This window comes from Plasmodium chabaudi (genome assembly GCF_900002335.3).
Source record: "Plasmodium chabaudi chabaudi strain AS genome assembly, chromosome: 11".
Classification (NCBI taxonomy): Eukaryota; Apicomplexa; class Aconoidasida; order Haemosporida; family Plasmodiidae; genus Plasmodium; species Plasmodium chabaudi.
In genome coordinates, this window is record NC_030111.2 from 351,061 (window position 1) to 377,556 (window position 26,496).

Below are 26,496 nucleotides of genomic sequence, written 5' to 3' on the forward strand. Positions count from 1 at the left end.
TGATACCAAATAAAATTTATGTACAATTTCCTGCATTCAAATAAAGGATAATCATAACAAATTAAAATGCTAATTCATAATAAGTCACAAATATATTTAACATACCAAAATAGCATGATTAAAATTCAAAGGTAAATTCAAGTTCATTATAAATTTATTTGTTTTTTTTCCTTTTTTGTATTATATTTATTTTTATACTTTTCCCTCACCCTCGATTATATATATTTTTATGTGTAACAAAAAATATTATGCATGCTTTTTTATTTTTTCACAAAGATGAAAGAAATATATTTTTATTGTGTGTATTTAAAAAAAACACAGTATTAAGAAAATTAAAAAAATGAGAAAAAATTGTGTAAATTAAGCATTATCTTCTTTTCATATATTTAAGGGAAATTTATTATGTTCACACAATTTATGATTATATAATTAGCATCAAACAAGCGCCAATGAACTATAAACCATAATACAATAAAGTATGGTTATATATTATCGTTAAACTAATTAAAAAAAACATATTAAAAATAAAAGAAATATACATATAATTAAAATGACCCAAAGCATGCAATAATATAACATATATTATGTATAAACATATTTAAATGTCTAATTTAATATATATTGAAAGATGCATATAATATATTAGACATGTATATAAAAATTATATAATACAATATTTGATTTAATGTTGAAATTTGTTTACATTAATTATTTTATACTCTTTCGTAATGTATGTTATTTTATTATTTCTCCATAATTTTGCTTGATATCCATATTATACATAATATCAAAATTTGGGTATTCTTTGCTTAAATTCAATATTGAAATGAATAGACGGTGATTTTCCTTTTTACAAATCAATAAAATATATATTTCCATGAAATGTTATATAGGTTTAAATCATTTTGTTTTTTTAATTTATTATTATATACAAATTTACTAATTGAAGCTTTAAAAATTTAAGGGGATTTCCCTTTCATTGTGTACCTACGTAGAGCCTATAATACATTAAGTAGACTGAGAACATTTTTTCGTTAAATTAACTTTACAAAAGAAAATTTGATCCTCTTAAAATATAGTGAACATTTATATTTACTTTTATTAATTTTACTATATAATCTGTAAATATTAGGAGTTGATAATTCCAAAAAAATATTTAAATTAGTATTGAATTATGAATTTAAAATTTATTAATTCTATAAATGCTATATAAAGCCTATCTATATATGCGCCAAAGATAAAAATTATTTTTTTTGTGACCAATAAAATCGCATATTTTTTTCATATGCATTGTATTTAATGCTAAATTTTTAATTTGAATAAAAAAGTGTTAATATTATATGATTTTATAATAAATTTGTAAAATATAATTTTATTATGGAATTAATAATGGTTATGTCAGGATGGCCGAGTGGTCTAAGGCGCAGCGTTTAGGCCGCTGTCCGTAAGGGCGTGGGTTCGAACCCCACTCCTGACAAAATAAATTCATATTATATATGAATTTTGTTATATTTTAAAAAATCTATTGTATATAATTAATATAGTTTCTGGTATTATTTATTATAATTATATATATAATAAATTATATTTACAATTCGAATAATCCAAATATATTATTCTATATCATAATTATGCTAATAACACTCCTTTTTAATATTGCCAATGTGATATTAAAATATAAATTTAAATGTTTTGATAAGTATAAAAATTGTAATTAAAAAAATTATTTTGAATTTTAACTTTTAAGAAAAAAAGTGTAAGGAGTATGTTTTGATGGATGCAACAAAATTTGTGTCAAATAAGTGTATATATGTAAGTCACCCCAACCCTTGTATTACGCCTATAGAAATTATTTCATTTAAAGATCTTATTAAAAAATTAATTGTATATTTAATTATTGAACAAGGTATTCTCCCCATAATTGTATAACGGATTATAGAAATTACAATATAAATCATATTGCTATTTGCATTGTAATCGATCGTAAACGAACAATAATTATATAATTTGATATTAAGTATATATGCTTTCACTTTTAAGATGCACATTTCATTAAAAATAGCAATAATTTTAATGATTTAAAAATATGTAATCCAACACAATTAATGATGAAATGATAAGGAGAATGCTATATACAATACATATTTCAGCACAATTATATTCTTGGTGTTCGTTATTTTTATAAAATAATAGAACCCTTTCTAAAGTATGCATGTCCAGCATATGTAGAGAAAATTTAATACAACCATAAAGCTTGATCTAAGCAAATACTATTTTCCTCTAATTCGAAAAATTCTATAGATTAAAAAATTGCATAACGCAGTTTCAATATGTAAAGATCTATATTAAGAATATATAGAGAGCATTGTATATGTATTCAATAAGATTACACTCGCTTCAAAAATTTATATTCAACCTATAAAAAATTCACAGTTTGAATAACTGTTTAAATGGTTTTGTTTATATATACTTATATAATCATTGCATATAATGAATACTATTAAAAATGAATATTTTTAATGCTGCCATTTGTCTTATTTTTTCATAAAAATATATGCATGTTACATAAATAGAAAATCACGTATTTAAGGTGTATAACAATTTAAAATATATTTTATTATGAAATGAGAAATACATGATATGCAAATATCATTCTTCAAACGTTCACATTTTGGAATTTTTTAATATATTTTCTCAATACCATTCTGTCTTGTATAAAATCAAATGAAAGAGGTACATAATATATGCATTATAAAGATAAAACAAAATATTTTATTAAGGTTTAAAACATAAGTATACTTTTTTCAAATGTAAATACGATCAACTAGTGTCAAATAAAACTATAATAAGTTAAAAAGGTTTAAGCAAAAAACATATTGCCTATATTACTCTCACAAATAATGACAATGTAACATGCTTAGTATAGCTTGGAAGTGTTTCGCAATAAAATGGTTTTAAGGAATCTTTATTTTATTCAGCTTCTCTATAAATCTTTTTTTTTATGTGTATGATATTGATATTCATGGTTGATAGAATGTGATGCTAATAATATGAAATGTTCATCAATTATTATGCATAATTAATTTTTATAGAACTATCAAAAATAAATTTACGCCAATATACCTTTAGAAATATTAAAATATATCAAATGGACATATACTTTCCTTATAATAATGTATTAGTAGCTAGGATTAATCATAGCTTTTAAAACACACGGTTTATATCATCAATCATTTGATTTTACAAATAAATTCATCTCTAATACTATATTATTGCTTTAATTATTATAATAAAATATGTAGATAAGTTTTTTCAGAAATCGATAAATTTATATAAATGTCTGTAATGGCATTTTATTTGATCTCTATATTAAATGAGTTTCTATTTTCAATAATAAATCATATACTCATCGTTAAGAAAAGATATTTATGGTAATGTATTTTGTTAATGATACAATTCCATTATAAGACTTCATACATAAGAATAATGTTAGAGGAATTTGTTTAATTTTTGTACTTATTATTAAAAAATGTTATGACATACAGGTCTACTTCATATACTATTCTAAGATTTCCAGAAAAAAAACACTCAAAAAAATCATTAAAAGGGCATTTATCTTAGTAAAGGTCCTTAGAGTTACATATGTTTAAAACGACATGTGTCTTAGTGTAACATTATAAAAATGATTTTTATCTATTATATAGTTTGCTTATCCATTAATGATCCAATAACATGTTTTTATTTTATAAGGATAAGTTGATAAACTTTTTAGACATAGTCACAAATCGATTATGCTAATATAACAAGTAAATACATAGTATATAATGAAAAATCATTCGTTAAAATTGAAAGTTTTGTAGAGACAAAAATGCATATCATATAGATGTAGGGTATGTTTCATTTCCAAAGAGTACTATTAGAATTGAATTTAAAGTGTAAAGAAAATATATATCAAGTTATAACTTCAAAAACCTTAAAATAATTTCATTTTATGTTGCTTTATCTACTAATAAAGAGAAACCGTAGTAAAAACAAATGATATTGATTATAAGAAATATAAACTTTATATAATTTTATATATAAATATAAAACATCACTATAATAATTTATTACAATTATATATGTATACTAAAATAAAAAATCAATGAGAAGCGTAAATATATAATTAAAATAATTTTATTAAGCTCATTAAAATTTAATAATGATTAACTTAAAAATTATATATTAGACAATACATTAAATGGTAAAATAAATATAATAATTATTAAATTAATATTATTAATAAATTAAAATAATTATATTTAAATATATAATTAAACATTTTAAAATATAATAATTATATTATTATAATAAAAATAATTAAAAAGACATTATATTATTAAATAATTAATTTAAAATAAATAATATTATATATTTATAATAATTAAAATAAAATATATATTTAATAAATTAAAAAATTATATTTATAATAAATTATATACATTTATATATAAGTTAAAATAAATATATTATAATAAATTAAAATAATTATGTTAAATATATAATAAATTAGTATATTAATTATTTAAAAATATAATAATTAAGTTATTATTATAAATAATTAAAATATTTATTATTAAATTAATTAAATATAAAAATAAATAATATTATATATAATTAAATTATTAATTAAATATATTATATTATTAAATAAATTAATTAAATAATTAAAATAAATAACAATTATATATAATTAATTAAAATAATTTATTAATAAATATTAAAAATATATTATAATAACAAATATAAGACATATTATTATATAATTAATATTATTAATTAAAATATTATTATAATTTAATAATAAAACATATTTATTTTATATAATTTAATAAAATAATATATATTTAATATATTAAATAAATTAAATAAATTAAATAATTAATAATTAAATTAATTTTATATTAATTAATATTATATATTATTTAAATATAATAATAAATAATAATTTAAAAAATAAATAATTATTTATTTAATACTTATAAATAAATTAAATATATTTAATTTTTAATATAAAATAATTAAATTATACAATATAATTAATTTGTAATATATTAATTAATTATAATTATTTTTATTTATTATTTAATTCATAAAATACAAAATAATATAATTATTTTTATATATTTTATATTTAATATAATATAATAAATTATATTTTTATATAATTTAAATTTATTATATAATTATATTTATAATATTATGTGTAATTAATTTTAATTAATTATTTAATTGTTAAATTATAAAAAATAAATTAATATTAAATATATATTAATAAAATTATATTAAGTATAATTATTATAATAAAATTTAATAATATTATTAAAAATAATACACACATTTTATCAAAATTATTATAATAAATATATTACTAAAAACAATTTTATTATAATATTAAAATTTTTACAATACTTAAATAAATATATAAATTTACTAATATAAAATAATAAAATATTAGTTTTATAAAACACCTTTTTATTATTATAATATTTGCTTACTAATGAAGCATATTTAATATTATCATATTTACAATTATTATAAATATAATACATGGGATATTTCTATTCTAATTATATTCAAAAGATTAATATATTTTTATATAAAACTGTTACATAAATATAGATAATGAAAAAAATATATAATGCTTCTTTTTAAATTCCACATTATTTGTTTTCAAATGTCTTCATTTTGTAAACGATGTTTAAAAGACTCTCATTCTTAAATTAATCTTTTCCCAATACATAGAGTTCGATATATGGAATGATAATTGGAGATATTTTTCATCTCATTTTTTCATAGGGATTTTTATAAATATGTTATAAAAATTACATTAGCTTCTTACTGCTTCCAGGATATGCTATAAATAAAACGTATTTGTTATTAAAAAACATAAGTATTATTCCCAAAATGTAATATTCACACATCCAAAAAACATTATGCTTTCATACTAAATTTATAATCTTTAATAGAAGCTAATCTTTAAAATCATTTGTATTTTAGAATATGCTATATACAAAAAAATGTATATAGATGACTATTAAAAAAATAAAATTATAAGACAAGGAAATAATTCAGTTCCCCTGTGATAAATGTATATACATTTAACCATATTTATAAAAATGCTAAAATTTACAATTTTCTTCTTAACCATAAGTTGTTTTATATTCTTATCAGGTTTTTCATCATAAAATTGCAGTCTAAAATTTTTTAATGAAACAATTGTTGTTTGTGCTTAGAATCATTGGGTTATGTTTTATTGTATTATTTTATTACTTTTAAATTATTTGTTATAACTAAAAACATTAATATGTTATGTCTGAATTGTTGTCCATGAATTATAAATATATAAGAATTAAATTACTGCTTTAAAAAGGTGTTTTTATAATGAAATGGAGAAAATCAAAGTTGATGATAATGCATTTAAGGAAAAAAATGAATCTATAATTCCTCGGAAAAACGAACAAATTGTGCTTTCTCATCGCTATAGAAATTGTGCAATGCATAATACATGTTCTGACATTTTAAAACCTGTAGAAATACAATATAATGATTTACTTAATGCAAACGCAAAGAGCATACATAATATTATTTTTTTAAGAAAAAGCATTAATGTATTAAATCATGAAAATGATAAACACCCCAAAAAAAGGAATAGTGATAATAAGGGCCAAAACAATTTACCAAATGTGTGTAATAATATTGTAGAATCACATACTCTTATTGATTATGAAAATTTTGTTATAAAAAAAACATTGAAAAACTTTTTTTTTCAAAGAAAAATTAACAATACATATTCAACCACTGAACTTACTAGTAAAAGTAAACCGAATGCAAATTTCGAAGGTTTTGAATGTGCAATGTACAGTGGAACTAAAAATGACCATGCAGACAAATTCTCCATTATAAAATTTTTAGAATCACAAAACAATTCTACCATTCCAAATACCGCCTATTTAAATAGCATTAAAACAATCAATTACAATAATATTATATACTGTGACATTAATAAAAGAAATTTCAATCCGAAAACAAGGAATATAAATAAGGATATCACTAAAAACTATAGCAACATGTGTATAGAAAATGATAACTGTTTGGTTAATGAATTTAAAAATATTAAGGATAATAATAAAAAAATAGATGTGAAATCTCGTGAAAATCATATTTTATGTGTTGACCACGAAACTATTTTCAAAAATAACTCGCTGTCTTTAATAGAAACACACGAAAATGCTATGGAAAAAAGACTAAAAGAAAACAATGGAGTTCACCCTTCAGTAAAATTAAAAACACTTGATGATGTAAATCCTTTTCTTAACAAAAAGATAAAAAAAGCGAAAAAAAAAAATGGAGGAGCATGCTTTTGTAGTTTCAACAATTTTTCATTTCAATTTTTGATGTCATGTGATAAAACATAGAACTTGAGTAGTAATCATTTTTGTTTTATACATATATAATTATTTTTAAATTATTTAAAGCATCTATATATTTTGTTTTATACTTCTATATTTATAGGTTTTTATTTTTAGATTGATATAACTATATTTTTCATTTATCAATTTTGCACACATTTTTACACCTTTTTTAGATATTACGAATTATATATTTTGTCTATAATATAATAATATTTATTTATTTGATTCTCTAATAAAAACATAATGCTTTCATCTTAAAAGTCATCACATTGTAGATAATGATAAAATAAACGAAAATAATTTACCGAAGAATTTAATTATATAACTTCATAACGCCCTAAGAACCTTATAAAAAAATATATTTAATAAGGTATTACCGGAAAAAGTACAATATTGTACATGTTTAATTGTTTAAAAAACATATTCAAATTTCATTTTTTTTCTATAAGTATTTTCAAAGACATGTATTTTAAAAGAACATAGGTTTCTCGAAAATAACTCTATAAAATCATAAATTATTATGAAAAATAAAAATAAATTTAGAAATGACAAACATAAAAAAGGAAAATATCGAAGAAGATAAAAAATCAACTATAGACAAATTAGATAATGATGAATATAATGCAACATTTCTAGTGGAAAATGATAATAAAGAAAATGATATTGATCATTTGAATAAGCAATTTGAACAAAATGTAAACGTATATCATGATAATTCAAATACAGAATCAAATTTAGAATCAGACAGTGATAATTCAGAATATTTTGAAAAGTTATTAAAGAATGCCAAAGTAATTAATATATCAAGCTTTAATAAAAATGAAATACCTGCAGACAAAAGTAATTATTTTAAAACATATACATCTTTTTAATTATTGAATTATTATGTTATAAATATCAACACATAACATTTGTTTGCATAATATAAACATCTGAGCATTTGAAATAGAAGATACTTAATATGTTTTATGCATAATATTTATTTTATTTCAAAGGAGAAAAAGGACCAATCAGCATTCCAACTGATGATAAGCATTTTCTTATGGCTCTTTCATTCATACACAACTTTATGATTGAGCATGAATTTATAGAATCACTTGAAGTATTTGAAGTTAGACAGATAATTATGATTTTAATTTTAAATGTTTTTTATTGAAAGTGTCTTTTGTTTTAGTTGTATCTATACGTTTCTTTTATAACTACAAATGTAAAAAATATATATTTAATTATTTTTAAATTAGAAGGAATATTTTAAAAAGTATGGTGAAGATATTAATATACTAAGAAAGGGCAAACGTGAAGATATACTTACTCAAAATGAGCTTTTGAGAAATGATTTTTGGAATCATCAAGAATTTACAAAGGACATTCAAAATTCTCTAGAAGAAGCAAAGTAATTAGTTTCAAATATAGTATACACCGAAACACTTTTTTTTCGTATCATTTAAACATATGATTAACCTTTAAACATTTTTTATATATCAGTAAAAAAATCCAAAAAACAATAAAAGAAAGAGACTACTATTTAATGCATCATAAAAGAGTTATACAAGAGAAGGAAACCTTGAATAGTATTATTAAAATCATTGTGTTCGATATATATAGATATTCAATAATAATATGTTCATTTTTTATATATCATAGATAAATTTTTTTAATAATTTTATTTTTATACCTTTAATAGAAGAAATCCAAAAGCAAAAAAAAGAAATTGAAAAGATTCAAAATTCGATAGGGGAAATAAAGGCCAAATACGAAGTAAATATTCGGATATGACACACATGTCTTTTTTATATTTTAAAATTTGACAAAAAATTTCAACTGAAATTTATTTAAATAAATATAATGCATAATACTTTTTCTTTTTTTCAAAGTCTACACTTAAAGAAAAAATGCTAGTTACATTAGAAAAAGAAAAAAGAGACACAAAAATCGAAGGTTTAAACAAGTATATTGAACGACTTAAAGATTTATTAGGAAATACCACATCACCCTCATTGGTTAATATTTCTTCCAATGACGAAAAAGGTAATAATTTAACTGAAAGTATCATTTCAAAAGACGATAAAAAAATATCAAAAAAAAATACAAAAAGAGAAGATACCCCATGGCCCAATAATGAAGATTCCCCTTGTGAATTAAGTGAAAATGAATATGACAAATATAATATTAGTGTTTCCTCTTTAAGTATTGAAAAATCCTTTAATGCTCATAACAGTGCAGTATTAGGTATTGCTTACAACAAAGAGGTTCAATTAATAGCAACAGGAGGTGATGACGGTAAATGGAAAACGTGGAGCACATCAAATTATGAATTAGTGATGGAATCACAAGCCCATAAAAAATGGATAGGGGATATATGTTTTAATAAAAAAGGAAATATTTTATGTACATGTAGTGGAGATTCTAAAATAAAATTATGGGATATGGTTAAAGAAAAGTGTATTCATACTTTTATGAATTCAGCTGGCCCTATATGGAGTCTATCATTTCATTATGAAGGTTTTTAATTTATAAAATTTACATATTTATATATAGATAAATGCATATATGGAATTTAACTTTTGTAATGAAATCGTATAAAAATGTCTTCGGTTTTTAATCGAATTATGTAAAGTATAAAAGAGTATGTTTACACATAAACATATTTATATGAAACAAGTTAATATATATATTTATTACTATCCATTTTATAGGAAATTTTTTTGCATCTGCATCCATGGATCAAACAATCAGAATATTTGACATGAATAGCTTAAGACAAAGGCAAATATTAAGAGGGCATGTTGATAGCGTAAATTGTGTAAATTTTCACCCATTTTACAAAACCCTCACTAGTGCATCTGTTGATAAAACAGTAATAATCCCCCATTTACACACAAATCACATATTTATAATTTTAATAAAGATTTCGAACATATAATATTTTTTTAATATAGGTATCAATATGGGATATGAAAAGTGGGCTATGTATAAATACATTTTATGGGCATAGCTTTCCGTGCAATTATTCTAATTTCAGTACAGATGTAATAATAATAATGATAAAAATAATTAAAAATATCTTGTATTTAAAAAACAAAAACATTAATAACATGATCATTTATATATAGGGGCAATGGATATATTCTTGTGATTCTGGAGGAATCGTTAAAATTTGGGACGTTCGAGCAAATAGATGTCTTATTAACATCGATGCAGGTTTCTTATGCTATATATCAACAAACTACTATTTTGTTTTTACATTTGATTTTTCTATATAATTATTTTATTTTTTTATTGAAATTATAATTAGGACCATCAAGTGCAAATAAATGTCCAATGGATAAAAACAATAAATATTTATTTATAGCATCAGAAGATAATACGATTAAAATGTATGATATTTTAGATTAATATTTTAATTTAATTTGATTATATAAATTATAGTTTTAAAATGTGTATACCTTTTTTAGATTTGACGTCGTAGAGAAGAAATTTGTTAGGACACTAAAACATGAATTTCCAATAAAAGTAAAAATGAAGACAAAGAAAAAAACATATACAAATATATAATATATACTATTATTTACGTAATTCCTTTATTTTGAATATTTTTTATAGAATATTATAGTGGAAAATAATAAACTAATATATTCTTTATCCAATGGAGACATTTTCGTAAGAGGACAGCAAAAGGGATAGACATTAAATCATAATAAAATGGATGTAAATATCAAAATGCATTTTTTGAGTTGTATCATAAAACATACAACTAAAATATAACAAAATATTGGGAAATATTTTTTTAAGGAATGGTTGAAATGCTTATTTTTATGCTTCAAATTTATTTTGTTTTTTTATAAAAATCATACATTAAATAATACAATACATAAACTTAAATATAAGTTTATATGATGTGATATTCCACCATAAATTATAATTATATTTTAAAAGTAAAAGGTTTATCTGTGAATTATATAGCTATTTTCTATAACCTATTATGTCTTTCTATTATACGCATTTATATACATTTTATATTGTGACATATGATATACAGGTTTTGTATTTAATATATAATATGTAAAAAAATAAATAGTAGGATTAATCAAGTAATATATATTTCATTGGATGATCTACATAATAATGTGTTCCTACAACATCTTATAACCTTTTTTATCATTTAAAAAACATTAAATAAGTACAAAATATAAAATATTGTATTCCCCTATATAATATATATGTAAATATACCTTTAATTAATATATTTATTCAATTGCTTAAAAAAAATGTAAAACTATTTTTTTTTATACGTATTCCAATATACAAATAAATAATATACTTATTAGCTAGCTTATATAAAACAATTCCCCGATGTTTTATAGCTATAATTATATATTTTTTCAAATATTTTTCCCGCCACATTTTATTCTTTTATTGGCTATTTTTTATGCATTAGTATATATAAATTGCTTGCGGTTTTATTAAAAAAATGCCTACATATTACGAATAAATTATTTATAAATACGTAATTATACATACATAATATAATTAAATTTTATATGGAAAGAGATATTTTGCATATATAGTAGTACGTGCATTAAAATATGCTGAATATAGCTTTTTGTATATTGATTATTATTTTTTTTATAAAATGAGGTTAAATAATGGCCCCGCCTGCCGCATGACTTTTTTTTCCTTTTTTTTGTGAAAAATAAATATATATTTTTTTTTTTATATTATTCTTTTTTTTTCAACGTCTTCTTTACCGAAGACTGCAGCATTAATATATAGCTATTAAGGCGATGAAGAAAAAATTGCGTAAAACTTACAATCTGACAAATAAAATATTATTAAAATTTAATTTTCTTAATATTTTATTTAACGATGACAAACGCAAGATATCAGAGCTTTTTATATATTTTTTAAAATAATGTTTTTTAAAAGAAAAAATTTTATTCAAATTTGAGTAAAAAAAATATATGGCTGTATATAAATATAACGGATATAAACAAAGGAAATATGTACATATATATATTCGAAAAGGAAATAATTGTTATATATTATATATGCTTCTTTATAGCTTTATGAAGCATTTAAAGAAAACACATAATAAATATACTTTTAACTGCATTTTATGTAAATGAATGCAACTCTTTGACTATATAAATATAAAAACGAAAAAAATAGTTATTATAATAATATACCCACATATAATATGCATATGGGATCATTAATAATTTTTTACCCTCAAAACAATTATAAATATTCTTTGTGAAATCGACATCGTTTTTGTCAAATCTTTATATAAATGTTATAATATGTAAAAAGGTTACGTTGAAGAAACCTTTAACTATATAAAAAAATTAATTATATATTTTCAAAGTAAAACGTATGCTGTATTATATGAAAATACTTCATACAGTAACATTAATTTAGGGGAAATAAAGTTAAATAAATAACATAATAGGCCAGTTATATTATATAATACTTATTGGCATAATATTATTAATTCATTATTATGCTTATTTTTTAAAGACGGTTATTTGCCACAATAATAATATGCATATGTTAACTTGTGGATACATTTCGACACACTAAGTTGCATAAATATTAAGTATCATTCTTTTTGCTTGAACATTTCTTTCTATAAATTTAACATGAAATGATGAATACAATTATAGGGAGAAAAAATATATCCCATAAAAAACCAATAAGCAGTAAGGTAGTGACAAATTTTTTATTTCTTTTTAATGCATATTTTGTTTATTTATATTTTATACAAAATAAGAGAATACTTTGTATTTAAAAGCTTTTTAATGGTTTATGCGTCATGCAATAATGGACGATAAAAAATTAAATATTCATTGGACCATTTTAAGAGACATTTTATAGTTATTAATAAATATAAAACTGATTCATTTTATACATATATGCATAAAAAAATATTCCATTTAATTTAAACACTCATAAATAATTATGTAATAACACGTCCATTGTATACAACATTATGTATATATTTTAATATTTTTCTTCAAATAAACCATCTGATATGTAAACAAATCTAGGAGTAATTTCTTCACCTTTATAATATGAATAAATTAAACCAGCTTCCATATCAAGTGATTCTCCCATATAAAATTCAAAGTCATCGAAATTTGTTAAAATATGTTTAATTAAGGGTTGTGCCTTTGTTTTAAAAATCTCTACACGATCTGGTTTCTTTTCTTCTAAATGCTTAAGAATCCTTTGCATAAAGTTTTTAACATAAGCACTGTATTCCTTTTTGCTTAAACTAGTGGATGTTAATTGAAAAGAGTCAACAATATCAATGACGTGTTCAACATCAGCTCCCATTCCTTCTACTGCATCTTCACTATTATCGGCTATACCATAGTCATCATTTCCTTTTATTCTTTTATTTGATTTGACTTCAAAAGCAATTTCACGGAATTCTGGATTTCCAAATGGATCTTCTTGAGCGTATGAGTCAGAGCATACTTCATCATTTGTAAAAATGTCTTTATATACTTTCATTTTGGCTTATGTAAGTATCGAACAAAATAATGTTTTTGTATACACGTAAGTATAGCAGTAAATATCTTTGTAATTAAAAATTACAACTAGTTTCCTTAAGAATACAATATAATTAAAGTACTTCTAAAAAGAAAGAAAAAATATATGAATTTCTGATTTAATATTATCACAAAAAATAAAAAGAGATATCGATATATTATATTATATGCATGTTTTTAAGATTTTCCATTTTAATATATATAAATATTGTGCCATAATTTTTTATATTTATATTACCGAATTTTAAAGATAAACGATCTTAAACTTAAAAAAAATTAATAAAATATATTATTTTAACATAAGAAGCAAATAAAAAAATTCAATGAATTAATAAAAAAATAAATATATTAATATGTTACTATTACGCATATATAAATAAGTGTGCTTATAAAATAATTATTACTATTTTTTTAATGCATGTTTGACAACGGTAAATGATACGCTTACTATATACATTTCTTTATTATTATATATTGCATTTAATTCTAATTAATATAAATTCATAAAATCTCAAGAATTATTTTACATGAGATAAATAAATTTGTTCGTATCATTTTTTATGATAGAAAAAGAAACAAAAATGTTGTACTTAAAAATATAAGTAATGTATGTATGTATATTATATGGGAACTAAGATATATTAATTTGCATCACATTTTATAAGGGGAAAATCCTTCTGTGTAATATTTAATAAGATTTCCTCTTTTAAAAATATTGTATATTTTTTTGTTTTTTTGTGTTTTTTATGTACAATTTAATATACTATATTACACAATAATTATTCAAATAAGCTTGTAATTATATATATCTTGGACACTTCAAAGTATAATATAAACATATACTTATTCTATTATTATAAAGACAAAAATGATGAATTAAATATTACAGAAACAAATAATAATGTGTTTAAAAACGAAATACATGACAAAATGCATTCTATATAAAACAAATTTATAATTATATTACACCATCATATGTGTATATATTTTTTTTCTTCTTATTAGTAAAAGATGAAAGTTGTTTTTTTTGTAATTTTAATTTTTGTATTACTAAGTTCCACAATCTATGGAAAAAAATCAAAACTAAAAAAAAAAGGTAAAATGTAACAAGAAAAATGGTGTTCCTTTACTATCATAAAATAATCACCAATTCATATAAATGATAACAATTATATATATATTGATGTTTAAATTCTCGAAGTTGTAAAAAAAACAAAACAAAATATATTCTACGTGCACGTTGTCAACATTTTTTCTTATATTTTTTTAATTATAGGAAAAAATGGAAAAAAGAGTGTGTCATTAGGTGGCGACTTTTTGGGAGATAGCACACCTTTACCCAGTTCTGTATATAATTTACATGTCGATTTAAATAAGCATTATGAATTAAATGATTTTATTTTAAATGGAAAAGAAAAAATAAATAAAACATTAATTTTAATGCATAAAGAACATTCTAATCATGTAAAAGAACTTCAAGGAATAATGGGCTTAAGGCAAAAATTAATAGATCACTTAATTAATGAAATAAAAGAATTAAAGGAGTTAAATGAGTTGTAAGGATTAAAGAAATCGAAAGAAGTGTGTGAATGCATTTCTTAATTATATGAATTGATTTATCGATTATAAATGCTTTCGAACACATATTTGTGTAACAGTCCATATTTTCAGATTTGTTCATTTGTTTTTATTTATTTTTTTTGTGGTTATTTTTTGTTGTTTGCAATGCATATTATGCTAAATGCTAAATATGTTTGACACTACTTTTCGATATGTTAACTTTATTTGAATGATGTCTCGTTACTTCATTAGTTATCGATAAGTATTTTTTTTTAATTTTTTACAAAAAAAATTCATAGAGTAGACATTTCTAAAATAAATCGAAATTATATTAATAAAAAAAACAAAATACCAAACAAATTAATATAGTTCCTAATGTTATATACTTCTTGGCTTATCTTTTCATTTCCCATTTTTACAGAAAAAATATATTCATGAAAAATACATATGATTTTGAATGCGTTAGTATTCAAAAATACACATGCAAATATTTTATTCTAAGAAATAAATAATAAACCGATTATTTATTATTATATATTTTTTGTATTTGTTTTTTAATCAGCAAATTCGATGTTATTTATTTTATGTGTATGCGCGGCAAAATAATATACACATTATGTGCACATATATAATTATACGCATATCAACAACATTATTTGATGCAACAATAAAATTGTAAAAATACGCTACATCGATTTTTTTAACGTTAATATAGCAAATAAGGGGTGAACAAAAAATTAATTCTCTTAAAAAACAAAACCATATTTTTTTATAATTTTAAATTTACCACATACAACTGAATAATCCTTCATTTAATATATATAAATACTTATTAGTCTTTTTTGTTAAAATGTTATGAACAAATATGTAAAATCATTATAAAAAAATAACAAAAGTATTATAGCTTATTTTTAGCATATATATTTTTTTTTATAAGACTTACAATATATTGAAGGTTAAGCATTTTAATACATAAATTATAAGAAATATATTTATATTACTTTCATACAATATATATACAAAAAAGTTGAAATATTTTAATGATAAAAAAACAATGTATTTATTTACGTTATATAATGTGCACATATGAATAAACAAATTGTATTTTGTAATTTATAAGCATATTAAAATTACGATATATTAAAAGTGTGTAGAAAAGTTTTTTCAATGACGTTGCAAATGGGCTTTGGTGACACAGTCACCGCTATTTGGAGTATGTTAGACGAAAATTATTGGGATATTAAATATGTAGGAATAATATATATATCGTATATTGTTGGTTTGGCTTCTTGCTATTTTTTGAGAAAAATTTGTTCTCAATCTTTTGTTAATTTTATAAAAGTTTTAAAAGGTGTTTTAGTTTCAATAATTTCTGTGATGAGCTTGAAATATTTAAACATAAATACCAGGGTAGGCATTAATTTACTTCACATATATAATATTGTGCAAGTGTGTAGCTTTTTAGAAGTATTTAGCATAAGAACTAAACACCCAAATAAAAAGTTGTCAAGCGAGCAAACACCAATCGTTAATAAATATGAGTTAGATAATGAAAATGCAGATCAACACACATTAATAGGGGATGCGTCACAACATTTAGAAAAAATAGCAAAGACTATTTTGAATGACAAAAAATCCTTAGAGAAAAATAAAGGAATATTAAAAGAAAAGGAACTTATAGAACAAATTGAACAAGAAGAAAAAAAAGAAGAAGAATATATGAAAGCAAAAAATAATAGTAATTCCCAAAAAAGAAATAATAGAAATAAAATAAATTTGGTTTGGATTTATGTTTTACTTTCAAAAACATTTAATGTAATGTTTTTTTCTTTATTTTGGAAGTTAATACCCAATTTGACAATAGTAAAAATATTTTTGACCTTACAGTTATGTACAAGCTTGATTTATACTGCTAATACAGTTTACAAAAACAATTCAAATATAAAATTATTGAAAAAATTATCAGATGGGCTTAATATTGTATATTATATTTTTATAAGTTTATTTTTTACAAAGATATTGTATACATTTGATGACAATTATAATAATAGTATAATACAAAATTTCGCAGTCGTTTCTATTGTCTTTCATATGTATTATGGATATATGGCATTTGTTAAATATATTTATGATTATTATAAGCAATTCAGACCATCATTATTCTCATTTATATTATTTTTTCATGTATTTTCCATAATCGGAATAATAAAATTATATCACCATGAACACCGAAAATCCTTGTTAATACAGGTTAGTCAAGTGTTTTTTCTTTCCGTTGATTTCGTTTACCTTTTTTTTTGTTGCTTCATATATTCACATTTTCCTTTTTTACAGTGCATAGCATTTTACCTCATTAATGGATTTGGGATAACATTTGGTGCCCATCGATTGTGGTCACATAGAGCATTTAAAGCTAGTACATTCGTACAAGTTTTATTTCTAATTTTGAATAGTTTTGCAAATCAAGGTAGTGTAATCATATGGGCAAAGAATCATCGTTTACATCATAAATATAGTGATACAAAATATGATCCTCATAATATAAGAAATGGTTTTTTTTATAGTCATGTTGGATGGTTATTATATCAGAAAACAAAATTTGTAAAGGAAAAAGAAAAGGAAATTTATGTTGACGATCTATTACAAAATCCAATTCTTATGTTACAACATAAATTAGATCCATATTTCAACTTTTTTTTTTGTTTCATAATACCAGGTATATATACCTACTATATGTATAACAATTTTTGGGATGGATTTTTAATTTTAGGGGCTCTTAGATGGATTATTACGTTGCATGCCACATGGTCAATTAATAGTGCTTCTCATTCATTTGGACATAGACCATATAATGATGATATAAAAGCTTCTAACAATATCTTTACATCAATAGTAGCTCTTGGAGAGGGATGTCATAATTATCATCATGTATTTCCATATTGTTATGCTATGAATGAAAATTTTTATATTCTTAGTATAAACCCCACAAAATATGTAATACAGCTTTTTTATTATTTGGGATTAGTATGGGATTTGAAATCAGCACAAAATATATGTAAAGAAGTCCGATTAAGAGAATCATTAAAAATAGAGCAAAGAAATAAAAGATTAAGTGAAAACATTAAAAATCAAATATTGAAAAAAGAAGACACAGGTTATATAACAGATTTAATGAATTCCTTTAAAGCATTTTGTAACGATTATATAAATATTTCTACATTTATGTATATATTATACTTTTTAAGAGATATTACTATTATGCTTACTATTTTCCTAATCCACATATGGTATTGTTATAATAAATATGGAAATGGAACAGCCTTTTCAAATTTATCATTAGAAAATAATAAACTGTTAAATATTGTTTTGTTTACACTATTTCATATAATTCTATATGCCTTACCCATGGGAACGATGTTTATAAGTCTCTATTCACTAGTTTATGAATGCAAAAGAGGATTAATCTTTAAAAATCAGTTCCTTAACAACTTATTTGGTAGCATAATATCATCTTTTATTTTATTACCATATTCCTCTGAAAAATCAAGAAAATCCTTATTAACATCACTAAATGAAGATTTCTTTAAAGTTTTAAAAGGGCCAATATACTTTGATTTATATACAATTATTTTTTCTTTAGTATCAGTATTATATGGATTTATTGCTTACGGATTTGGGCACTTTTATTTTTGCACCTTTTTCGTAATACCATATATAGTTTTTAATGCATGGCTATTACTTTATATTTATTTGTTAAAGAATCCACCATGCTTAAATGCCCAGATACATTCAAAGGACGTAGATATAAATATTTTAAATTACGTTGCCTTTCAATCATTATTGGAATGGAAAAAAAATAATTCAATTTACCAAAGCAAGAAAAGATTATATAAATTTGTTTTCTCCTTTATCAATTTTATGCATCATCACTTATGCTACACACATGTTGTGGAATTTATAAATTCAAAAATACCAAGTTATAGAACAAAGGAAATATGCAAATATTTTGACAAAACTTTAGATCAGTACTATTTTATGCGTAATGACAAGTTCATGGAAATACTAAAAGAATTTTTATAAAATGATAATCCTCCACCATATAAAAAAGCACTGGACACAAGTGTGTAAAAAAAACAATCTGTACTATAAGCAAACATATGTTTGCTAAATGGTCATTGAATTATTCCCTACTCATATTATATAATAGAGATGCTATATATATGAAATGTACATTATCAATTAATTTGAAATTGTATTATCAGCAATATCATTGCTATTATTATCATATTTTACTATTAAAAATATTGTATACATAAATCATATAAACAAGTTATTTTTTTATTGATTTTTGCATGTTATTAATGAAGAGGGAAGCGAAATAAACGAAACAGATCGTTTCCTAATTGAATTTAAGTACAGTGGATATATTTCATCAATTTCCTTCAAAAATACATGCAATATCTATATATACAATATTTTTAGTGATATACTTGTAATTAGTAATGCAAATACAACATTATATATATTTGTATGTATTTGTCATTTGATTCTTCATAATTGATTTTTTTTAAAAACATGTTTATATTTTATTTTTTATGGCTAATTTTTCTATTAAGTATCATTCAAATAAAAACGAAAAACAAAAATAAAATATAAAAACAAAAAAATCTGTATATATAAAAAAAGTTTTCATCTATAACATTATCTGAAAATATTTATTTTGAGCACGTGGTAGCAATTCAAATATGTACTACACTGTCAACATCTATACATTTATATGTTTACGTGTATGTTCATATTTTTATCATCAAATAATTGCTACCCCTATTTTAAAGATAATTGCTCAAGGCTCGGAATAAAACATCCTTATAATCAAAAAAGGATTGGTTAATTAAAAAATCATTATAATTTTGTTCTTCATTGAGTTTATCTTTTTTAGGTTTATAATCACATAACTGTTCATGCGATATTTGTTCTTTTTTAATTAATTTATCATAATTAAAATGAACATAGTATATATTATTTCCTTCATATAAAATTCCATATCCATGTTTCATTCCTCTATACCAATATCCTTCATATCTGTTTATATTATCATAAAAAAATATTCCATAACCATGCTTCATTCCTAAAAGGAACATTCCATCGTAGCTTTCTTTTTTAACATCATCATTACTGCAACTATTATTATTACATATTATGCTTAGCCCCTTATTATGGGGTATAAGATATATTTGTTTTTCTTTCAGATATTCAACAACTTTATCATTTTTTTTTAACTTATTTTCAATTTTAGTGATCCAATTTTTATCCAACACATCCCAACAATTTTTCAATAATTTTGCTTCTTTTTCCTTTGTATAAATCTCAAGTTTTTCGTTAAAATTTGCCTGTGTAGAATCATTTTCACTATCTTCCAGGTTATACCCATTATTATTTGAAGAATTATTTTGCATTGTCTTTGTTATATCATCTGATAAAGAGTTTGGTTCCTCTTCTTTCAATTTTGTATTATTCATATTACTATCAGGTCGTATTTCTATATTGCTAATATCATCAGAGTTGCGAATAACTGATTTTATGATATTTATAACACCGTTTGAAAATGCTTTATTTTCTATTTTCTTATCCGTAGTTAAATTTTTACTTTCTGGAGATATAAAATTTGTGTCATTGCTATTAACACTATCTGTATTGGATATGTTCGTTTCAATAAAATTTCTCACATCATATAATTGTTTACTTATAGTATTAGGTATTTTATTTTTACTATATAAATAGTTACAATTCGAATTGTTCTTTTTATATATACCAAAAGGTAAAATATAAATTTTGCCTATATATTTATCTTTGTTAGGAAATATTATATGAAAATTTTTGTTTAATTCAGGTTCATCATTATTCCATTTACCTTCAATACATAATATTTCATTAGAATCTGGATTATTTTTTATAGTTAAAAGCCCATTTCCATTTTTTTTTCCTTCCCAAAAAACACCTTCAAATACTGTAGTATCATTATAAGATAAAAATCCATATCCATGTGGTAAGAAACTTTTAATTTGCCCTGTATAAATACTTCCATTTTCATAAATAATTTTTCCCTTTCCAACTAAATCATTATCTTTAAATATACCGATATATGTGTTTTTATTAAATATAAGTTTTCCATTGCCATTAAAAAGGCCATTTGAAAATTCACCCTCATATTGATTTAATAAGCAATCAACATATAACCCATTACCATTAAATAAGTTATTTTTAAATTTACCAAAATATTTAAATTTATTAGAATATAGTAAATGACCTGAACCATTTATTTGATCATCTTTCCATTCTCCATAAAATGTTATGCAATGTGTATTGTATATAAGTTTTCCAATTCCTTCTTTGCACTTTTTTAATTTACAATAAGTTCCTTCATATACATAGCCTTTTAATGATATTAATAAAACATCTATTAAATTTTTATTTATTTCTTTTTTTGATTTATCTATATTTTCATTTTCAGTTTCATTTTCCAGTTGCCTGTTTTTTTTCTCAATAATTAATATATCATCTATAAAATTATAATTTTCTATATCTTCCTTATCAAGTAATATATTATTTTCTTTTGAAATTTTTAAAAAATTATTTAGTTTTAAATCCTTTTCTATAAAAAAATTATAATTTGAAGTTTCATTCCACATTTCAAGAAAATGTATATTATAATTATTGTTATATTTTTCTCTTGTCTCTTTTACACCTTCTTCATAATTTTTTTTACTTAACATAAAAAACTCGTCAAAATATTTATGAAAATGATTTCTTAATTCTGTAATATTTTGTTTTTTAAATTCGTTATTTTCTTCATTTTCTTTTATATAATTAATGCTATTATTTGATATAGTTTCTTCCCTCTTAATAATACTCAAATTATATCTATTTCGTTGTTGTATATTTAATGATTTAATATCTATTATATATACATCATCTTCATCATCTATATATCCAATTGGACTACAACATTGTTCATATGCATTAACATTTTTATTTATATTGACGTGTGGTGTTGTTCCTACACCTCCATAATTATCTTTCTCTATATTATAACATTGCGATGCATCTATTTTCGAATCATTTTGTTCATCCAATTTATTAACTTCACCATTCATATTCACATTTTGGACACAATTTGAATCGATATTATTCTGATTGTTAATTACATAACCCTGATTACTATACATAATAGGTTCCCCTTTATTTTTATTAATAATAGTAACATAATAATTTTTCATATTTTCATAAAAGGGTGCATCATTTTTTTTGTTGGTATTATGTTGAAAAGCATTACTTTGAGAGCATGCATTAGAAGCATCCTTATTTGAAGAAATACTACTTTTATTATTATACTGTTTAATATTTTCAAAAAACATAGAAGAAAAATTAAAAAAAGATTTAGAAGATAAATTAATTGTTTTTAAATAATTAATTTCATATTTAGTTAATGTTAATGCATTTTTTGCATCGTCATTTTTTATAAATATTTCATCTTTATCTATATCATATAACACATCTACCACATCTTTTACATGCTTATATACATCGCTATCTGTATTTGTGGATATTAAATAATTCTTTCCAAATGTGTATTCATTAAATAATTGAAGGTTATTTATATGTAATAACAATATATATTGCTCATGAAATAAAATTAATGGTAACTTAAGTTTTATCCACTCGTCAAACTTTCCTTTATAATTTTTTATGTTAAATCCCAAATTTATAATATCAGGTATAAATGACAAAAACAATAATAATTTTTCATATGTGTTCCCTTTTTTGGAACTCACTAAAGCTACTTTTCTTTCTAACAATATTGCTTTTAAAAAAATTAGAATATTTTTTATTTTCATATTATTCACATTTTCAATACTATTTTCCAGACTCACATAATAATCCTCATAAGTTATATATTCCAATATTTTTCCTGTGTTAAAATAATCAACAAAGTTTTTTAAATTTTCATAGTTTATTCTTTTTTCATTATTATCTACTATAATATCCATTTCATCGTCCCACTTCTTATCAATATTCATATCACAGTTTTCTACTTTGTCATTATTTTCTTCGTCCCGTTTTTCTTTAACTGTGTTCATTACTAATGATTGTGCAACGGGAAAAAATCGTGTGTATATAAAATCATAATATGGAATTTGACTTATAATAACAATTTCCTTATATTTGGAATTTTCTAAATAATTTAAAGATATTATGTAATATCTATTACCACTATCCCCATACATAATGTTGTATTCCTTATTGAAAATATTAGTTTGATCATTGTTAAAATCAAGAGGGATATTATTCGAATTAATTTCGCTAAATATACATATTCTTTCTAAAAGTAACATCTTTATATCATTCACCCAATCCCCTTCATATCTATACCAAACATTAAATGGTGTTATTGTTTTTAATTTGTTTTCATCATTAACTTTAAAAAAATTATCATTTTTTTTTATATCTATTATATCTGGATAAATAAATTCAATTTGTTCATTTTCTTCTTTAGATAAAATAGCGATACAACAAATATAAGGCCCACATGTTGTTGGATCATATAATATTTTTATTTTTTTGTATTTACTATCGACTGTATCAGACATATTATCATATTTTGCACATTCTTCTGAAGGGCCATCTAATTCCGTGGTTTTTACAAAAAAATGTGATGCCCTATCAACGTCAATTTTTATATTTTCTACATCTTCGTCAAAAATTTTATCAATGTTCTTTCCTATTTCGGATAATTCATTTTCATTCATTTGGTTATCTTCTTGATCATTGTATCTGTACATTCAAGATGAAAAATGTGAATATAAATAAATGTATGCATATATAACTATATTATTGTTTATACAAGGTCCTCTTTAATGAATATATCGATTACGAGTAGATTTACGTATGTATATATGCCAACAAAAGAGCAAGCCTCTATACATAAAGCGATGTAAAAGCTTAGAAATAAGTATATATATAGTTTAATATATTTGATTCAAACTAACCTTTCAGTTTTTAGAGAAAACATGTGTGAGTTATCCTTAGTTTTCTTCATAAATTTCTTAAAGTTGGAAAAAAAAACAACAAAAAAAAATTACATAGCTTTAATATTCATTTCTGATTTATACTAAATTATAATAAAAAAAACAATATAATATTTAAGAAAAAAAATAAAAATTTATTGTAAATTAATAATATATATTTTTAAAGTTCAAGTTTTATCATTATAAGCAAAGATTTTAATTTTATTTTACATCATTATAGTTCAGCATATCATCACCGTGAAAGCAAAAGAAAGTAAACGACAATTATATTTTATTTGCGAAAAAAAACATATTAAAGATATATGAGCTCCTTTTTAAATATTATAAATATTCTAAGTTAAGTAAATTGCTTTCCAAATTTAAAGCAAAATATATTCAAAAATTTATTTCATTTTTTCCTTTCTCCTTTTACTACTAATATATGTTTTAGTTTTATTTGATTATTTTCCTGTGAATATTTACACTCAAACTAGTATGTATAATATGCTTTTTTCAAACATGATGATTACAACTTTATGTATATTATTCCTATGAAGACAAACTACTTTTATAATATATTTTATGGGAATTTTATAGTAGCATATAATTTAATGAGTAAATCGCTTAGCTATAAAAAATGTAATATTTATTTTTTAAAAGCATGAACAATTGTATTAATGTATGTGACCAAAGAAACTAAGATAATCATATAGAATGTGGTATATATGTTCTTGATATTCCTTTTTTATTTTTAAAAAAAATCAGATAACCTTTTAAAATTATCCTTTATAAATTTGGGTTTTCTATATTTTGTTGTTCATACCCTTTCATAATTATAATATATATTAAACAATGTGTATATAAACATATAAATTACTACGAAGTAATAAAAAGGATGTTCTCCACCATAGATAACATGAAAAACAATTTCCAAAAGTATGGAAAGCTCACTTTTCTTGTAAAGCTATCTGTCTTATAAAATTAAAGTTAATATTTTTGGGAGGTTTAAAAAAATAAGAAAAGAAAATATATTTCCAAAAAAATTGTATAAAAAATATTTTCACAATATGTTTAATAACTTAATACCGGTTTAAAAAAATGATAATTTGTTTCGTTTTTATTTCCCTTTTTTACACCTTGTTCCAAATAACGTGGTGAAAAAATCTATGTTCAGTTTATGAAGCAAATAAAATTATCAAACATTATATTATGGCGAATAAATAAATATAATTATAAAGAGTTTTATATATATAACACAAAATATGCAAAAAAAATAAGAGTGTTTATAAAAAAAACATATATATAATAAAGACACATTTACATGCATGCAGCCAATTTAACAATTTTTGTGAAAAAAAATTATAAAATTACACAATTTATCAGAGTTAAAGGAAATAAATATTATATTTAATATACCTATGTTTGTTTTTTTGTTTCAATTGAGAATATTTTATTTATTTTAATTTTATTTTTTGGGCTTAATTTCAAATTATTTTTGGAGAAAATATAAATACACCCCAAATTATTTTGTGATCTATAATTTTTACTTAAATATATTTTTTCACATATATAAATGTGAAAATAGTAACTATGCTTTAATTAAGACGATTTTATTTTTATTCATTAGAATTTATTTTTACGTATTTTGTTGAACCTTTACCATTATATATATCCATATTTATGTTTGATTGGGCTTTTTTATATTGCTGTCTTTTTCGTTATATAATAAAAACCATGCAACCAAAAATAAGTCTTTTAATTATTTCAAAATATGAAAACACATAGATCATAGCATTCATATAGAAGATAAATTATGTATAAAAACGAATGAACCTTTTAAAAATATATTATATATATACATAT

At 21.3% G+C, this 26,496-nt stretch overlaps 6 protein-coding genes and 2 non-coding genes across 8 annotated transcripts, besides 1 other annotated feature; 6 read left to right on the forward strand and 2 right to left on the reverse strand.

Annotated features, from left to right (window-relative positions):
- Positions 1 to 1,397: 1,397 nt before the first annotated feature.
- Positions 1,398 to 1,477, forward strand: PCHAS_1109820. Its single transcript has one exon. It is a non-coding gene; the product is annotated as a tRNA-Leu (tRNA).
- Positions 1,478 to 4,275: 2,798 nt separating this feature from the next.
- Positions 4,276 to 5,316: a sequence feature.
- A 1,112-nt stretch (positions 5,317 to 6,428) lies between these two features.
- PCHAS_1109900 (conserved Plasmodium protein, unknown function) lies at positions 6,429 to 7,457 on the forward strand (the record flags this gene model as incomplete). The annotated part of the gene is made up of 1 exon (XM_736786.2): positions 6,429 to 7,457. One exon carries the CDS (start codon positions 6,429 to 6,431, stop codon positions 7,455 to 7,457), a length of 1,029 nt encoding a protein of 342 aa, XP_741879.2.
- Positions 7,458 to 7,999: 542 nt separating this feature from the next.
- Positions 8,000 to 11,138, forward strand: PCHAS_1110000 (WD repeat-containing protein, putative; the record flags this gene model as incomplete). The annotated part of the gene is made up of 12 exons (XM_016798547.1): positions 8,000 to 8,294; positions 8,450 to 8,565; positions 8,696 to 8,847; positions 8,940 to 9,025; positions 9,139 to 9,212; positions 9,329 to 9,956; positions 10,151 to 10,311; positions 10,394 to 10,483; positions 10,568 to 10,655; positions 10,750 to 10,831; positions 10,910 to 10,967; positions 11,058 to 11,138. The coding sequence occupies 12 exons, from the start codon at positions 8,000 to 8,002 to the stop codon at positions 11,136 to 11,138; spliced, it is 1,911 nt and encodes a 636-aa protein (XP_016653939.1).
- A 1,061-nt stretch (positions 11,139 to 12,199) lies between these two features.
- On the forward strand, positions 12,200 to 12,352 carry PCHAS_1110100. The gene has a single exon (XR_007844670.1). It is a non-coding gene; the product is annotated as a small nucleolar RNA snoR04 (small nucleolar RNA).
- Positions 12,353 to 13,454: 1,102 nt separating this feature from the next.
- PCHAS_1110200 (translationally-controlled tumor protein homolog, putative) lies at positions 13,455 to 13,970 on the reverse strand (the record flags this gene model as incomplete). The annotated part of the gene is made up of 1 exon (XM_737401.1): positions 13,455 to 13,970. The coding sequence occupies one exon, from the start codon at positions 13,968 to 13,970 to the stop codon at positions 13,455 to 13,457; it is 516 nt and encodes a 171-aa protein (XP_742494.1).
- Positions 13,971 to 15,019: 1,049 nt separating this feature from the next.
- On the forward strand, positions 15,020 to 15,568 carry PCHAS_1110300 (conserved Plasmodium protein, unknown function; the record flags this gene model as incomplete). Its single annotated transcript, XM_739419.1, has 2 exons — positions 15,020 to 15,104; positions 15,285 to 15,568. The coding sequence occupies 2 exons, from the start codon at positions 15,020 to 15,022 to the stop codon at positions 15,566 to 15,568; spliced, it is 369 nt and encodes a 122-aa protein (XP_744512.1).
- Positions 15,569 to 16,735: 1,167 nt separating this feature from the next.
- On the forward strand, positions 16,736 to 19,648 carry PCHAS_1110400 (stearoyl-CoA desaturase, putative; the record flags this gene model as incomplete). The annotated part of the gene is made up of 2 exons (XM_739418.2): positions 16,736 to 17,818; positions 17,903 to 19,648. The coding sequence occupies 2 exons, from the start codon at positions 16,736 to 16,738 to the stop codon at positions 19,646 to 19,648; spliced, it is 2,829 nt and encodes a 942-aa protein (XP_744511.2).
- A 749-nt stretch (positions 19,649 to 20,397) lies between these two features.
- On the reverse strand, positions 20,398 to 24,665 carry PCHAS_1110500 (MORN repeat protein, putative; the record flags this gene model as incomplete). Its single annotated transcript, XM_016798548.1, has 2 exons — positions 20,398 to 24,400; positions 24,616 to 24,665. The coding sequence occupies 2 exons, from the start codon at positions 24,663 to 24,665 to the stop codon at positions 20,398 to 20,400; spliced, it is 4,053 nt and encodes a 1,350-aa protein (XP_016653940.1).
- Positions 24,666 to 26,496: the final 1,831 nt, after the last annotated feature.